Below are 18,429 nucleotides of genomic sequence, written 5' to 3' on the forward strand. Positions count from 1 at the left end.
AGGCAGCTTTGTGATTGTTTGAGGGCAGTCTGCTAGTTTGTTAAAACATCTGTACACTGTCACCGCCTTGTTCATGGGCACGTCTTTCTTGGAGAGATGGTTGCTGCGGTAGGTTAAGCATGCATGGTTGAAACAATGCCAGTACTGTATAAGCTGTTATTTTCGAGTACAGATATTTTCGCGAATGAGGAGGTCTCAGACATTTTCGCAAGATGTTGTTTTCCCGATTTGAAACCGAGGCTATTTTGAGTGTACCATTCCCCTAGCGCATGACGACATTTTCGCATGTTGTTAAATTCTCGGTCTAACAGTGATTCCAGAAATTCGTGAAAAATTGAACCCTCACGAAAATATCAGTTTATACAGTGCCTTGGATGTCACTGAATACTAACAAGTACCCTCATGTACTATCCACACTTAACTTATTTGTTTCTAAATTCATTGGTCGCTTTCCTGCACACTGTGTGTTTAATCCCTGCTTTTTGTTCTACGTAAATACTGAAATGAGTTTGTACCATTTTATTTCCCTGTATAGTGCCATAAGAGAGCTCACGTCGCAGGCTCTTCATAAACTTACAGACAAAGCCCCAGAGTACATGGCCAAAACAGGTGAGGAATGTCAGAACAAAACTACTGTATATGTCATACATTTCGCAAGAATAATCTTTCACAAATTGGGACTTGCAAGACCATTTTGCGACTGGATGAATTTCTGTTCAAGAACCACTTTGATGGGATAGGGAAAGGATATCCCTCTTCAAGGGAAAGATTAGCAATCTACCACTCTTAACCCATTGAGGACGGGCTGATTTGCTGCAACACGCATTTCCTGTAGACACTTGCCCGAGTACACTCGGGACTCATCCTCAACGGGTTAAAATGATCTCTAACACCTTGTGTTACAGGAGGCAACACTTGGCAAGTTTTTGATTTTGTGAATATTGTTTTACTCGCAAAATTCACACAAATAAAAACTCTGAAACATGCAGCTTATACAATATATTTTAAAATGATTTAAATGAGTGAAATACAAAGGAGATACGTCCATGCTTGTCTCAAAATATCATTACTCAAATATAAGATAATCTCCTATTGAGTGTGCACAAGTGGCTCAATGCAATTCAGATCATTAGTGTGGCATGCACATTATATGAAGAAATTAGAGTTTCTGGTACTACTAATATACAACCAACAACCCTGTGGAGAATTGTTTGGTGGTTCTAATAGAATTTGTGATTACTGTTGCAAAAATGCATCTGACAAATGCTGTTTTTCATGGGATTGAAGGATAAAGTTTAAGGGGAAACAGTGTTTCCACCATAACCAATGTTCCGTCATGACTTTGTGTTTTCCAGTGCTACCAAACATCATCCCCAGGGCAACGGGCATTGATCTAAACACTCGGCATGGCTGTCTCCTGGCTGTTGCGGAGGTGACCCACGCCCTCTTCAAATACGCCCAGACGCAGTCAAAGTGAGCATGGCATGCGACGCATTTTTGCCTTCACGTTAAAGACTCTTAATATAATCTTTGTGTTCATCATCTTTGGCAGCTTTGCAAAGACTTGAGCACAAGTGAAATGAATCTACAGTTTCTAGATGGATGTGCTAATTTCAGTACTGAGATGCAATGATATAGCCGTTTACTGGGGGGTGAGTGTGACATTGATGTATGTGATTATAACATATCCTGTGCAGGAAGGGTTCTGTGTTATTAGGTAGAACAGTCTGGAAAAAAAAAAAAAAGCAATGGTACAAATCATGGTAAGCAGGCATAGAGTTTACCAAGTAGGCTATCAGGCCACAAATGCATGGTAGTGACACAAAACCATACCATAGGACATGTGTGTAGCAAAGCATATGTGACCAATGCAATGAATATTTTGTCCAATGTGTGGAATGCTTACTGTGTAGATTACAGAATAGTGCTGTAGCATCTTGCTATGCACTGTTTTAAAGATTTGAATTATCTCTTCACTCTTTACTTTGTGTTCCTGAGTAATTTGCTCTTCCACTTCCATTTCAAAAATTGAAAGTTCTGTTGTTGTTTTTTCAGATCTGTTGTTGATGTCATAGGAAATGAGTGCTTGGAAGGTTTGAAGGCCATCACCTTGAAGGTAAATCTTACAATTCTTTTCTCATGTCATCTTACAATTCTTTTCTCATTAGTGGTGGCAAATTTTTGATTTCCTCAAGCATTGTCATTGCCAAACACTGTGGATTGGTCACCTTCATGTACAGTTGAACCTCTCGTATCCGGACAAGTCGGGACCGCGGCTCATCCGGATAAGGGATTTGGCCGGATACGGGAGACTCAATGCTTTATACATGTACATATACATACACATGTACTGATGTAGCCCATGGTAGTACCACATGTAGTAATGTGTATACTGCAACCTTTTCATTGTTACACTCAGTAACAGACCCCAAAATAGAGGTTCGTGTTTGCAAGAATGAAATCATTTTCTTTTATAAATTCTTGGGATGATTTACCTAAATGATTATTAAGAAATGTATCAAGTAGATCTTGAAAATAAACAGTACGAGTCGACGAAACGACGCTTCAAAATTTGATCATCACGGCTCGGCAAAGTCGACTGTAAGTCGCCATTGTTAGATTGAGTTGGGAATCCCCCTTTCCTTCCATAATTATTAAAAAATGTTAAAAAAAATCACGGCGAGATTGCGTCCGTATAATAGAGAGATCCGGATAAAGGGAGGCCAGATAAGAGAGGTTCAACTGTATTCAATTGTTTAATGATGTTCACTACTTTTCCTCTCACAGTTGATGAGGGTTTTCTACTTTGTTTGTGTGAAATGTAATTCCTCTCGTATTTAGACTGGAATCATGTCAGTTACTTGGAAACCTTATTCTTTCTTTGAATTTATTTAGTCTCTGCTGGGTGTGTCAAAAACACCAAGGTCATAAACACCTGTACATACTGTAAAACGAGAAATTTTCGCGTGCATTTTAATTTCGCGAATTTCGCGAGCGCCAAAATTCGCGAAATTAAAATGCACGCGAAAGTTTTTGTCTACACTACATGCATTGAACGCCAGTGGCAATTCGCGAAAATTTCATGCCGCGAAAGAGGCTGTCAGCTCCAATTCGCGAAAATTTCATGCCGCGAATATTTCATGTTTTACAGTACACAAAACAGTATTTGCCACGAACATAGAACTTCCTTTTACCAGGTAAAATCTGGCGTTGGATTTGTACCTGATCTGCCATTGCATTTAATAATTTCATGGCCATTCAGTTGTATGGCCATATTTTGAGTTCTGTGGTGTAAAAGGAATCTAATATTTGTTTTCATGGGAATCAGTTTAGCAAGTTCTTCAACATTTTTATTTCTCTAGATGGAGGAGGGGAAGATGTTCCGTGGGATGTCTGGTGAGATTCTCCGTCCGGCCGTCTGCACCCTGATCGGGAAGCTGTCCCTCTCAAAGCTACCCTTCCATGGGGATCCCATCATTGGTGAGTATCCACTGCCACACAGTGAAGTCACCCCATCTCGCCTGCCTGGGCTGGTTTCTATGGGATGCAAGGACAGCAAAATGGGCTCATGTGGTAGTTAGTCTGCCTCAGTGTGAAGGGACACAGATTCAAGCCTCCAGTCAAATGTAGGAGAGTAACATTTGCTATCATGCCATCTTGTCTGTTGAGAGACAGGAGCAATCTTGGATCAGGCAGAGAATGCATGTTCTGTGTTTACGTGAGTCACACCCGGCTGTTTTACGGGGATTTAAGGGTAACAGATGGGCTCGTTTGGAAGTGAGTCTGCCCTAGAATGAAGGGGCATGGGTTCAAACCTGTGGTCAAAATGCAGCTGAGTAACATACAGTCAAACCTGTCTATACCGGCCACCCAAGGGAAACGAAAAAAGTGGCCGTTATAGACAGGTGGCCGCTATAGACAGGTAATCCAACTTAATGTGCATTGCCTATACATGTACATATATCATCGTTGGATACTTCGATAAGTATTTAATGTACATAATGTACTATGCGTAAGTACACACACGTGTATTTCATGCATTGAACAATGCCGGTGTGTATGAAATTGTTACACAGTAGCATGTGTACAGTCGTGAAGAAAGCTTTACGCTAGTGCATTATTATGACTGAATAAGTGATGAATGCAGCGGTGGCGATCACTGAACGTTGCCCATGAATGTCTGGCACGGCCACAAATCAGAAAAACATGCTGAATTACCGGCTCTGTGGCCGCTATAGACAGGTTAAAATCTACCGCGGGAAACAAAATTTGTGGCCGCTGGCCGCGTTAGACAGGTGGCCGCTATACACAGGGTCTTTAACAGGGCTTTTCTCTCGGGGGGATTTTTCAGTGGCCGCTGTAGACAGGTGGCCGCTATAGACAGGTGGCCGCTAAGGCAGGTTTGACTGTACATTTTTTATTACAAAGTGTTATCCAATTTTGTTTGCCTATTCAAGAGTAGGGAAGCTGTGAGTCCATCAGAAATAATACTGTAAAACTAGAAACATCTGTGGCATGACACTCTATTGGAGCCGATGGCCTTTTTCACGGAACAAAACTTTCGTGAATTGTTACTGGCATTTAGTGCATTGTGTGAACAAGAACTTTTGCATGAATTTTACTCTTATATATCTTTGCTCCTCAAATTAGCAACTGTTTTGTGGGCACGAAAATCTCCAGTTTTACAGTAATTCATGACTGATAGTCGAAGAGGATGTATTCTGAATGCTATTGTTGTTCTGATGAACAGAGCAATGGGAGACACTGATTGAAGACAACATCGTGAGACTGCAGAGAACGGAGAGGGACATCCACAGTAAGTCTGTGGCAGCCATGAGGATGCTATGTGAGGAGTACTACCATGATGACAGGGGCGTCGCCCTCCCTGGTATCCAAGGTAACAGCAGCTCATTTGCATCTCATCTTGTATTCGACTGTCATTTCATCACACATGCTCCTGTCTCTATTAGTTGTTTTATTTATTATCTATTAGTTTTGTTTTTTATTCTCTTACATGTATACTTGCTTTGTGTACTTGTGTTAAAAGGTCAAACTGTTGTTCAGTCGTGCAGTGTTGACACTCTATATATATATGGAAAGCAAAAAATTACCTCAGTGTATGAGAAATGCATCACAGAGATTTCACCGTAATTGTTTGTTTTCTACATTTTCATTGTTTTCATGTGTTTTTATTGATTATTAAACAAACTATTTACTTATAAGTGTGAAAATAGAAATCATAGAGTGGTAAATTTAATAGTAATGAAGGTATTTTTGTGTAGCTCCTACGAATAAATGCAGCTAATGCTTTGTGTGCTTTGAGTATCGATTGGCACAGAGAACCGCAGAATGTTGTAGACACCATACAAAGTCCCTGACACAGAAAAGGTTAATAATGCGTATGAATTCCCTATGACCTTTGCTTCCTCCAGACAAGGTGGTAGATCTGTACATGAAAGGACTGGAGGACCCCAACGAGATGGGTCGCATGGGGGCGGCCCTCGCCTTGGGAGAGCTTCCCAAGTTCATGGTAGCTGGCAAATTTGATCAGGTAAAGACACTTATACCCCATTTATACTCCTCTGCGTGGGGGTTTCAGAGCCTCCTTCAGGAGGTTCAAAAGCTCGCTCTGAAAAAGTGGCCTCTTGTCTGTTCACACTGCTCGCCAAAAGCAGACCCTAGCAGGCCCAACTGGCTCCTCCCCTCTGATACATGGCACAAACTTTTGTGCGAAAGTGTTCAAGTTGTGCTGCTTTATTCAGCGGGGATTGGTCGGGACTGCTGGGTTATTTCCCTTAGCGGGCGATGGCTGGGTTGTTTCTGTTAGCTGGCGATGACCTTCAGCAATAAATTCGATTGGCTAAAAAGCGGCTTCTTGAACCCCCTAGCGTTTATGCTGCAGCAGAGGCTGCTGTAACAGGCTCTGAAACACCACCCCCTGTAGGTGGTTTCAGAACCTGACCTGATCTGATCTGATCGGATTTCCTTTTGTCTGTTTATACTGAGCTGAAAGGCTGCTCGAGGCTGCTATAGGAGGATTCAGAAACCCCATTTTGCTTAGTGGAAACGGGCTATATGAGACCACTCATCAGGGTGTCTCTCAAAAACAGCCTACTCAGAAGATGCAGATTTACCCCAATGTCTCTGTGCTTGTAATCTCAGTGATTGAGGTATCCATTTGGTGGAACCTGAGGTCAGAAAAGGAATTTGATGGCAACACACTTTCATGCTCAGGTCCAGACTATATCAATATTGATACCTGCATGACTGATGAAATTAGTTACCATCTTTAATGTTCCTATTTTTGACTCACTCTTTCTTTCGCTCTCATTATCTCCTCTTCTCTGCTAATAGTCTCTAAAAAGCACCCTCATGCAATGTTTCATAAATCTGTATTGATTTGTAAACTTCAACTTTATTCGCTTTTAACATTGTCCTATATCAAGATTCTGGAGAGTTTGATAAAGGCTATCAGTGCTACCAAGGAGCAGGACGCCATTCATGCAGAATCACGGAGAGATGCAGTCCGGTCCATTGCCAAGTAAGGTCAACATACAATCTTTATTGATCTATGTGCAGACATATCCATTTCCAAATAAGGCCAATATACAATCTTTATCTACCTATATGCAGTCTTTCCATTTCCAAGTAAGGGCAGCATGCAATCTTTACTGACCTAGGTACAGTCAGGTCCATTTCCAAATCAGGGCAACATACTGTCTGCATTGACCTAGATTCAGTCAGGTCCATTGCCAAATGAGGGCAACATACAATCTTTATTGACCATGTCCATTTCCAAGTGAGGGCAACAAACAATCTTTATCTACCCATATGCAGTCTGGTCCATTGCCAAGGAAGGGCAACGTATTACCCATACGTGCAAAGATACCATCTAATCCATCACAAAGTGAGGCCAGCATGCTATCTTTGTATGCATTGTGACACATGCTGTTGGGTCCATGAATGAGTAAGGGCAATATATAAGCTTTGTTTATTAAGATGTAGTCAGATCCATCTTTGACTGAGGGCAACATACAATCTTCCTGTACAGAGCCATAGTCAGATCTACAGCTAAGTTAGGGCGAGGCACAATCTTTTATTCCTGAGATACAGTTAGATTCAGTACTCGGTGCAGTCATCCTCAAGTGAGATGAATATGATCGGGTTCTTTAGCTTGTAAAGACCTACTAGATTTAATAGCTCCTTTAATTGCAGAGAGTCTCTCCCACATAATATGTTCCCCCAATTCATATGTTATAATGAGGCTGTTCCTCACTTTGACTTGGTTGAATATTTGTGCATGTTGCTCATTCAGTCAGTATATGAGTGTGAAAAATTCTGCGTCCACGAGTAAATATATACATTTATGTTTACACTTAAAGACTTAACGTACATGACATTCGTCTCCTCCCGAACAGATTATGTACAGAGGTTGGTGTTGATGCAGCTGGAAACCCCAAGAGTGTAGTGTGTGAGTCCAATCTTCCCTCCATCTACAACTGTATGTTGCAGTCATTGAAGGACTATACCACTGACAGTAGGGGTGATGTGGGCGCGTGGTAAGTTGATGTAGGATAACAGCTGGTTTTAAACGTATAGAAAACTACTTCTTTTGAAATGCCATTCTATTACTGTCTCTTCTTTTCTTTTTCTTTTAACTGGCCCAAACAGCAGTGGATAGATAGATGGAAAGAAATATAATCATTTAGAATATTACACTGGGTAGTCCGATTCCTCAAAGTTTGCAATACAAGAGTGTAACTTTTATTTATCGTCTGTTTACAGCAAATAGTGATGTTCATTATTTCAAATTATTTGTTTTGTCATATGCATTCACACTATCAAATATTAGTGACCTCAAGGAGATGAAATATGCACAGCATGAAGTGTTTTTTTATTGATTTTTCTTTGAGTATGGGTAGATTTTTATTGAGACACAAGATTGTTTCAATTAGAAGACATAGTACGCAAATATCGACTGCACTGAATGCATTTCATTTAGCAAAGGTGATCTTTACCAGCAGGCCATTACCTGAGGTTAAACCAAAGGTCATGACACACTTGTGCAAATCACCACAGGTCAACAGGAAGTTGTAGCCTCAACAGTTTTGTTTTGTGCTTATCAATAGTTGATGAAAAAGTAAATAACATTCAAACTGAATGCACCCATTTTTTCTTTTGTTGAAATGAATATTCTCTCAGCAAACAATGTTTAAATGCACATGACCTATTCTAACCAATCAGCTGCCAGTATTGTACTCTTGATGTGACGTTAGTGTGAAACAAATTGCTGCTGATCAAGGGAATGCAAAGTGAGTGAGGGAATAATTTGAAATCTTTCTAATAGCAATGTTGATAATGGTTGTATTTTTTTGTTTCAATCCTAAACAAAGACAGTAGATTATAGTCGTGGGGGAAAAAAGAAACATGTAAAACCTACAGGTAATTTCATCATGGCTTCATGAGCATACCACAGGAAACATTGGAGTTGTTAACACTTCCTGTGATTTGTATGTAAGTATTTTTTTGTTTTCTTGCATTTTACAGGGTACGTGAAGGTGGTATGAAGAGCTTGTATGAAGTCACAAGTCTCGTAGCTAAAAGCAACCCGACCCTCCTCACCCCTGACATGTAAGTATGTGGTCCTCTTTCATTAGATGTAATCAGATCAAATGGAGTCAATGATATTTAATTTTTTTTTATAGCTACCTCTAGTGAAACAGTATCAAACCAAATCTATTGCAAATGATATAATTGCATCTAATATTCAAAATGAAATTTCATATTTCCTTTAATTTCAGGCCACTCAATTTCCTTTTTGGGTCACCAAAGTTTCACATTCAAATAATGTGAGCACTAAATATTCTTGGCATGACATTTTTGGAAAATTGCCTCTGGCATCCAATACATTATACAATTGTAGTGTAGACAAGAACTTTTGCATGCGTTTTAATCTCGCTAATCTTTGCTCTTGCAAACTTCGCGAAATTAAAGTGCGCATGAAAACTTGTGGTGTTACAGTATCTTGGTGGCCTGAACGGTCCACCAGCCACAAGAGAAAGAGTGTCATAATAACTTCGTTGGGCAGGCAGTATTTCCAAGAGAGAACTTTATTGGATTTTTATAATGACATCTTTGTTGATGATTCCAGAGTCTCCAGTGTGATGCCTTGTCTCGCCCAGCAAGCCGCTGAAAAGATCGACAGAACGAGAGTGTGCGCCGGTGATGCCTTCCTGCGACTCCTCCACCACTCCGACCCACCCATACCTCACATCCCAGAGAGGGAGGAACTCCTCAAGGTCTTTTCTCAGTGAGTTACTTCACCTCAGGACAGGGGAGGCAGTGCTCTCCTTCATCAAACACCATTTTCAGTCTTTTTAACTCCTTTTTTTTTCCTGCCATCCTGAAGCACTACATGACATACCCTAATCGAAGGTGCTGTATGACTGTAAACATTTTCGCATCAATGATTCGTTTTTCGCTCAGCCTGGTAAGGTGAATTTTGCATGGTTTTAGTTTACAGACTGTCACGACAATTGAGCAAATGCTTCAAACAGCTGTCTCCATGGTGGTTTAAGGGCTTTGGCAGCACATACTTACTGTAAAAGGTAACTGTTCTCCATTAGGACAGCCAATTCACTCACACTTCCAGAGTAGCGAACATGAAGAAAATGTAAATAACACAATAGCAAAATGATTAGCAAAAGAAAAAATGTGAGTTTTAATTGTTGTGCTTGTATCATGTCATGCAAGGTGAGCAAAAATTTGCAGGGCATAATGAGCCTCTTTAGTCGATGTGGTTCAGTACATAGAGGTAATTTCTTTTCCCACCGCAGGTCGGACATTGAAGAGTTGAACTGGGCTGCCCCATCAGACACCTTCAAGAAGATAACCATGCTGCTTGGCCTACCCACCTACCAGTACCACGTCCTGCTTGGACTGACGGTCAGCGTGGGTGGCCTGACAGAATCACTGGTTAGTCTATGTCCATCATGGGAGTTCATCTTGATAAAAAACAAATAAACTGACGTCAAATTCAAATTCAAAGGTTTTATTTTCACTTCTTTCACGTCTGTAATGTCTTTCTGCTTGTTTTTAAGTGGACTGGTATAACTTTGAGGGAGTTGTATATGCCAGTAACTTGTAGATTATTGTGCACCCATATTGGATTGTATAGGTGATCAGTTAAAGAAAACACAAACACTTTGTTTTAAAATCTGTTGATACTTTACACTTCTTTTCTTTGTGACAATACCTGCACTTTTCACTTACCCCAAACACGTTGGATATGGAAGTGAATTTCAGAGTGCATCAGATCAAAAGATGAGACTCATCATGTTTCTTCAGAAATATAATGCATCTTCCAGATTTTAGTTTTAGAGAGTCGTATGTCCCATTGCAATGCCTCAGAACTTTGTGATGCAATTTAAACTCATTTTAAACAAACCGATAATGACAAAAACAAGCGACAAATGCCCAATCTGATACAAGTATGCAGTTTCGTAGCATGTCATTGTTGTACTAGCATGACGTGAAATGTTATTGCTATGGCATGAAGTAAATACATTGCCTGAATGTTTCATCCTCCCACCTGTCAGGTGAAGCACTCCACCATCTCGCTGCTGTCCTTCCTCAAGAGTTACAAGGACCTGACCGTCTTCACCAGCAATCTCTTGAAAATCTTCAGTGACTATCAGAAAGTGGACAGGTTAGGAGAGATACTCCTATCAATCTAAACCAAATACTCTCTCTCTTTTCTTTTTATGCCTGCACCCTGAAGGACACCAGAGGCATTGTTTTCTGGGCGTCTGTCTGTCTGTCTGTCTGTCTGTCTGTCTGTCTGCCCTAAATCTTGTTATTGTGATGTAAGAAAAATATGAAATGGATTTTCGTGGTACTGGGCCCGTATATGCTACATGAGGCATAGATGGGCTGATTAGACTAGGCAAAATCCCTCAGGGTCAAAGATGGGAGGTCACTGAAGTTTGACTAAATACATTTTTTTCAGCTGTTGCATTTTCCCACATTTAGGACTGTCCAGGGGTATTATATCTTTTTCACATATTAGCCTCATTTTTTTTCACTTTGTGTGCCACAGTGTAAACCCCCTTTTGATATGCCACATTATTCTGAGACCACAATGCATTCAGTACTTCTGGAAAATGTTCTCTTTTTTTTTTTAAGCCATGTTGCTTTTTATAAGATTGTTTGTGCTAGAAATGAAATACAGCATAATTACATAGAAAAATTGCAAGAATCACTTTGATGTAAATTTGACAGCAAAGTTATGGCTACAACCCTTTGAATGTGTACAGTGCAAATTGCGATTTTTTTTTCTTTTTATTAGTTTGTGAGCAAAATTTACAAAATTGGACAAGCCATCGACTGAGTTGGATGTGCAAACATGGCACGCAAAGAGTTAAAAGGTATCATGCAAAATATGCACATATTTATTTTTTGCCACTCTTAAGATACATATGGTGCAAGCTGAAATAAAACCGTACACCTTTATGTCATTCTCTCTGTTCTGTACTAACCCTGCAGAGTTTCAATACCAATGATGAAGATGATCAACTTGTTGCTAAACAGTGGATGCTTTCAAAGCTTTGTGGATGACCCAAGGTAGGTAGACCTCATGATTGAGCATTTTACAAGTAACTTTTATTGTCTCAAAGTCATCTCTTGATTGCTTATATTCCAAGATTTCTAGTTTTCTTTTCTTTTTTTTTAGCCTGACCATGGTGCACTGTGTTTCATTTTACATGGTACTGATGGAGGAAGTAGCTTCAGTGCACCCATCAAATGTCCAGACTAGGGAACCCCCTGTTTTAGCATCCTTTTAGATCTAAATTTGAATTAATGATTTGATTTGTTTTATTTACATAGATTTTGTATGAAGTCCTTATGCCTCTGAGATTTTGAATGACTTTTCTAGTTTGGTAAATCTTGGGTGATTTTCATGGGTTAACACTAATAAAAGTGATGAGACATTGAAGCCATGATACATGGTTTCTGTACAATTTCTATCGACACTTCTCATGATTGCATGCTAGATGCGTATTTCTTTTGCGATGTCATGATTTGCCCAGAAATGTAATGTTTGTATGACAATAATGATACAGTTCATTTTACATCAAGAAACCAAAATATTATTTACTTTCTGTATCATATTTGCCCAAAACATGCAACTGGACAGTCATTCATTAGTGATTGTTAAAGAACAACAACAACCACAAAAACAGTGAGAGTAAAACAAAAACAAAACCTGGGGGTGGTCACCAGATGATGTGTGATGCAAAAGTGGATGAAGTTATAATAAAGTTGTCTACTTGCTTCGGACAACCAGGGACACATCATTTTTCACTTGATGTGCAAATTGAAAGTCACCTTTTAGTTCTTATTTTTCAAATCAACTTTGGAGCTTCTTACATAGAAGAAATTAACAAGAAAAAAAAATTATCACTTTTTTGTCATGTTCCTTTTTTCAAATACATGTAGCCATCCGTTTCCTATGGAGCTGCTACAGATCATGAAGAAAGAAGTCGCGAAGAGTGGAGACGCCCAGAAACTTCTGACAAGCATTGATGTGTGAGTAGAAAGAATATTTTTGAAATTGTTCCAAATTCATGAATATTACAATTCCATCAGTATGGTTAAAGTTTGTTGTACTATGCTGAAATTTTAAAGCTTCCCTGAAACACTATGTTCATATACTTCCCACAAGACAAAGAAGAAGAAGAAGAAAAAAATGATAATGCACAAAAAGCACACAAGTAAGTAGAAGACTGTATATACTCACACAGACACAGTTAAATACTCACACTGTATATGTGTGAATATATACAGGCACTGTATATACTCACACAGACACGGTAACTTGATACTTGATATTGTAATTTAAATCATCCCTCTTGCATCTGCAAATAGCTATACTGGGATGAACTACACATGTGTTGGGGGTGCTACAGTGATGATCTCTATAAAAAACTTACATTCAAATGCATTCATTTATACACATTAATGTTAAAAATCTGCCTTGTAATTCCACCACTTTTGAAAAGCTTGCTTCTGTCATAAAGTAACAATATGTTTACTCTGAATTAGGGAACATGTTGTAAAGAAAAAATGTTTGACACTCTTGCAATGCGTTCTGTATTTTGCCTTCTCACTTTTCTCCTGATGATCATTCCTGTAGATTCTGTGGACTGATTCAGTTTGAAGGTGATACCAGGAAGAAGACCCTCTTCCAGCTCATGCTCTTCCTCTGTCACAGATACCCCAAGGTAGGTATCACAGGCCACACCCCATCCTAATCCACATTGCATGACCTTTGACATCATACCAGACTTGGGGAAAACACTGTCAGGCAAATATTAATTTTGCTGAAATGTCACTGAAACATCAGTAAATTGATAGTACAATACCTCTTGAAATTTGCTGAAAGATAACTGCTTTTGACATTTACCATACAATTCAATCCATAGACACTATTTTCGGATTCCTTTTGTATTTAAGGGGTTGAGCAAAATATCTGCTATGTATTTACTTGACTTTTATATAGCAATACTTATCAGTGGGGACAGAATTACTATGGATTTGGGGTATTGTTACAATGAAGCAATATGTGTTTTGTAGAACTGAAATGTAAAGCATAGAATTTTTGCCAATATTTTCACAACCCCAACCATTTTACTGGGTCAGTTTGGATGGGATAGAAGTAAGGACAGCGTAGTGTTTTCTATATACAGTATGCATTAATTCAAACAACTTTTACAAAAGTCTGAACCTGCTCTTTTATTTCATATTACATTAATGACACCATAAAAAAGTAAAAAAAAAAAAAAAGACAACATTTCTGAATTTCCCTGCGAGATGGGTGTGAGAATCACAAGTGTGATAAGAAATATAATGTCATAGTATGATAGGTACAGTGAGATAGCAGCAGCAACAGGTAGGGTACCGGTATACACATATATTTCTCATCCAAATTTATGGATTCTCTCTTGCAGGCCATGTAGCTGTACTTCAACAGAAAATGCACACATACCTGTGTAATAGCTAGTAAATCCCCCTGAATTCCTTTCCTATCTTTGTTACCACAGGTAAGAGGGATAACAGCCAACCGGCTGTACGAGACACTCATGTTAGAAGAAGACATCGTTGGGGAAGAGAACCAGGAGGAAGTGCTGAGTATCCTCAGTGAAACCAACTGGTGAGAAATCTATCCCATCATCCTTTGGGACATACCTGCCAATGCTGTGGATTTAATGACGTTGTGATGTATTGATTTATAGAAGCTTATGTCAGTCATCATAGCCTTATGGAATCATCAATTTCTTTGCTAATTTACAGTGATTAAATTTTAGGGTTTTTGTACTGTTTTGTAGATGCAGTGGGAAAAGAAAAAAGAACTTAATAATGTCTTTCTCTATTTTCTCTTTTCTTAATGAAGACACTTATCAAAATGTACAATTGTGTTCTTTGTATTGTGAAATACCAGTCTGTATGCTTTATAAATGAGTTCATGTCTGATGATGTGCCAGAAATGTGGTACTATCAAAGCATACGTGTAGCTGGAAGTAAGTCCTGACTCATTACAACTTTTGTAGCTGGTCATGCCAGTGTTTGGAAGCCTGTAGATATGAATTCCAATTGTTTTTATAAATGTAACCTTCATTCATTTTCTCAACAAGCTAGTTTTGTCAAGTTGTTGTCAAAAGTTATCCCTTAACACTTCCTTATCACTCACCACAGGCAAGAGTCACAGACGAAGGCAAGGCCGCCCCGAAATCGTCTCTGTGAACTCCTGGGGGTCTCCAAACCAGTCCTCAAGGTGAGTTTTCCCTTTAACCCCTTCACTGCCATTGGTGACGTGTGTGTATAAAATGTCGATGGCATCTTGAGATGATAAGCCGGAAAGAGGTTAAGGTTTTAGCCAACACTCTTCAGGGATACCAGTTTTCAGGCAAAAGCCTGAAGTCAGACCCTGGTAGTATCAATTTTCAGGTTCTTTAAATCATGTATAAAGTAGCCTCATGTAAATGACTGTAGTTTAGACTCTCTCTTCCATTTTCACTGGTATCCTGGACTCTTGCACAAAAGGTCCAGTTGTAGTTGTATTAGAAGACCTTATGAGTTTCCCATACCATGCTTATATTTAATGATGCAGAGTTTGATTTACCCACAACACCTGTTCTTTGTTCAGGATTGTGCTTCAAGAGAGCCCAGGTATTATGATAGGTTTGCATTTATCCCTCTTTAACTGTCTTTTGCTTTGATAGATAAGTGAAGGATGTAAGATTTTAACCCTTTGAATTCAACCCAATTTGATGGATTGCATATAAATGTGAACATGTAGTAACTGGTGGTCAGGTCCGTATGCTGGCTGTACGCTATGTGCAAATGAATGAGGTGATCTTACATACCCATGCGCAACACATGGAGGTCAAGTGGGGTCACTTTGGGGGTTCGTTGTGCACTTCAGGTGATGCCGAGTTAGTGTGCAGCAGGCACGGGCAGAGCGTGTATGCAGTGATCGCATCTAATTTTCCCCTTTTTATAATCACTAAAAACATAGTCTCTTCACAATAAAAATGCATTTTCAGATCTTACAGTTGCTTACAACATGTAACAGTTGCTAATAAAATCTACAAAACTATTGTAGTTTCGATATAGAGATAGTGCTCCGAGTTTGTCGTGTACGATCAAATAGAGCTCTCGCTGTACCGATGCAGGGTTGTTGACTCATTGTTACAAAAAATGGATAGTAGCGCCGCTGCATTATGAGTTTGTACAGTTATATGCGTTAATGAGAATAAAGTAATTTGATGTTACAATGTCCAAAATGGACTTCCATGTTTTCCTGTTCATGTTTAGAACCCGAGTGATGACAAGAAGAAGACGGAGGCAGATGATCAGATGGAAAGTTACAAAGGTAAGTGTGAAAGACTCATCCTAACAACTCCTCAGATATTCATGAAATGAAGACGGGGTGCCAAAATACTGAGACGCTTGGTTGAATGCATAGTGCGGTTTTGCAATTTACAAGACTTGCTCTGTGCTTCCTCTTTAGATTAAAACTTAGATATAAAAACACATGATTTACTATCTACAGTAGTTTGGTTAGAAATCCGTCAATATTCCTCAATTTTTGCCTAGAGAGCAATGTATTCATAACCCACCATGTATTCATTAATGATTTGAGGCAATATTTGAAATTTGTAGGGTTTTCAAAGTGCATTTGTTCAAAGGCATTCTTTTTTGTTCGCCTACTTCATGAAGCTATAGATGTCAGTTCTGTACTCAAATGAGCTTAAAAGAATGTTTTACACAAAATCGATTTATTTGCTGAATTGTGCTACTCATTTCTACCAGTATTTCTACCAGTATAGAGTCTTCATCAATAGATCATGTTACTGTTATTTCAAACGAACCAAATATGCTGAATAAGAGCTTTTCAAATGTAATAATGTTCTTTATTTTTGCAAGTATGGAGTACGCATAGGCTAAGCATAAAGCCTATTCAAGCCTTAATATATAGTATTTCTACAGGCTGGCAACTTCAAATTCGACATCGAAGGTTTTAAAATTGATTTCATCATAGCACACAAATGAACACTGTCGATCAATTCATACTATACAGGAACTGAAAGTTTAGAGGCTTAACACGAAACTGTACTCTCAATGATTTTCACAAGTGAGTGCATATTTAATTATGATTTGTCATAATACTATCTGAATACATAAAAATCTACATCTGGCAATGAATTGATTCATCCTCTTCCCACTCTGATGTCCCACATTCAGATCTGGTGTCAAGACTTGGGTACTGAGCTCCGACAGATGCTGTCTGTCTTTTCAAAGAACCACGCAGCTGCCTGGAATATTGGACATGAAGGCGAGCCCAAGCTGAGATGCTTTTCATCAAAGCATTTAAGAGTGCAGGGTCCTAACAATACATTGATATTAAAGACTGACAGCAAGGGAATTTGATAGTTTGTTATTGTCTTTAATCTTCAAGCCCACAGTCAATGATACACAGTGGAATTCTTGCATTTAACTGTAAAGGAAATGTTTTACAGTATTTTGAAGAGACTCCTTATCCCCAAATTATGATAGGGCATTTAAGGGAGTTGTCTTATTTCACAATCCCTTCAAAATTTCAAAAGGATACTAACAAAATATTACATTCAGGATCAGAGTAACATTTGACAGTTTACTTGAACTGTGAATTATCTTGTGCTTTATCAGTGAAAATAGTATTATTTTTTTTATTTTTGAACAGGTATAATACTCACAGATTTATTTAATTGATTCTTGTCTTCTGAAGCGTCATCCTGTTTCCTCCAGGTATGAAAGAAGTGTAAATCACTGATTGAAGACCGCACCGACATTCAATTTTGCACCATGGTATTCTCCACAAATGTTATCAGGTTAAAGCCACAAAGAACCTATTGTGTATTTAAGACCTCTTACAGTGATGATTTGTGAGCATGGACATATATTCATCTTCAAGATATCTTTCACAAGCAGGGATAGATACGTGAGTCATTTCTCATGCCCATTAATGAGATATTGTAGTGCTTTGATATTGTTTTCAGAAGAGATATCATTTCTGGCTTGTAAAAACTCAAATCTGTTCAAGACCCTTTGTTGCGCATCAGATAAGTTCTAACTGTCTGTAAAGCTGTACAATTGATGATCATCAAGTTGTTTTTTTTTTGCAATCGTCATATTGCAATCATTGTGAGATATAATATGGATATAACTCTTTTAAAACCAGACGTCACAAATTTTTGAGCTGGAGCTCATGATTATTTTGAATAGATGTGTATATCTGTCATTCTTTGATATGATTCATATGTCAATGACCAGTATTTGGCAATCGATGTGTAGATTTGTATGATTCAAAGGATAATATAAATATTAAATTACTGCTCTGATTGTACTTGTGTGAGTGTGTTTGTGTGTCTATTGTTATGAGCTTAAAGTGATTGAATCACTGCGTTTGTTTGAATGATGGAATGAGTGGATTTATCAAGGACATTGATTAGCTGATAATGGCTGTAAATTGTTTTCCACGAATCAGATTGGAATGGTTACGCACATTCCCATCAATTTGGCAGCAGAAGGGGGATAATTCCTGAGCCTTGATACGGGCAATAACGTCCTTCTGGTTCTCCACACCTTGTCGATATGGGACTTGACATGGCAATGACAATACTGTATAGAGTGACTGCTGTCTTTATTCTTTAAAATGTGTGTTTAATAAGTTATTGAGGTAGAGGAAGTGCATTTATCATGCAAAGAAATGTTCCTAAAAAGGAAAAACTTGAGCATTGTAGTTTTTGATGGATGTGGTTCACACTACAATATCTGTGGCCCATTGAATATGTATAGTGAGAGTTTATCAGTCTAGTGTAGGGGCCC

At 38.7% G+C, this 18,429-nt stretch overlaps 1 protein-coding gene across 1 annotated transcript in view; it reads left to right on the plus strand.

The window, feature by feature from the left end:
* The window catches only part of LOC139708351 (tubulin-specific chaperone D-like), a 35,394-nt gene extending 17,359 nt beyond the window's left edge, over window positions 1-18,035 (plus strand). The window contains exons 18-36 of the mRNA XM_071620309.1: window positions 536-609; window positions 1,356-1,473; window positions 2,056-2,116; window positions 3,363-3,480; window positions 4,751-4,897; window positions 5,433-5,551; window positions 6,447-6,541; window positions 7,419-7,559; window positions 8,548-8,631; window positions 9,152-9,310; window positions 9,837-9,975; window positions 10,599-10,708; window positions 11,545-11,622; window positions 12,499-12,588; window positions 13,196-13,283; window positions 14,103-14,212; window positions 14,755-14,833; window positions 15,877-15,934; window positions 16,807-18,035. Of these exons, the coding sequence (XP_071476410.1) occupies window positions 536-609; window positions 1,356-1,473; window positions 2,056-2,116; window positions 3,363-3,480; window positions 4,751-4,897; window positions 5,433-5,551; window positions 6,447-6,541; window positions 7,419-7,559; window positions 8,548-8,631; window positions 9,152-9,310; window positions 9,837-9,975; window positions 10,599-10,708; window positions 11,545-11,622; window positions 12,499-12,588; window positions 13,196-13,283; window positions 14,103-14,212; window positions 14,755-14,833; window positions 15,877-15,934; window positions 16,807-16,832 (1,894 nt within the window). The 3' untranslated portion in view covers window positions 16,833-18,035. The remainder of the gene's footprint in view (window positions 1-535; window positions 610-1,355; window positions 1,474-2,055; window positions 2,117-3,362; window positions 3,481-4,750; window positions 4,898-5,432; window positions 5,552-6,446; window positions 6,542-7,418; window positions 7,560-8,547; window positions 8,632-9,151; window positions 9,311-9,836; window positions 9,976-10,598; window positions 10,709-11,544; window positions 11,623-12,498; window positions 12,589-13,195; window positions 13,284-14,102; window positions 14,213-14,754; window positions 14,834-15,876; window positions 15,935-16,806) is intronic.
* The last annotated feature ends 394 nt before the right edge of the window (window positions 18,036-18,429 follow it).

This window comes from Diadema antillarum, unplaced genomic scaffold, assembly GCF_040938485.1.
Source record: "Diadema antillarum isolate AM-2024a unplaced genomic scaffold, OU_Dant_1.0 seq00001328_RagTag, whole genome shotgun sequence".
NCBI classification, from domain to species: Eukaryota; Metazoa; Echinodermata; class Echinoidea; order Diadematoida; family Diadematidae; genus Diadema; species Diadema antillarum.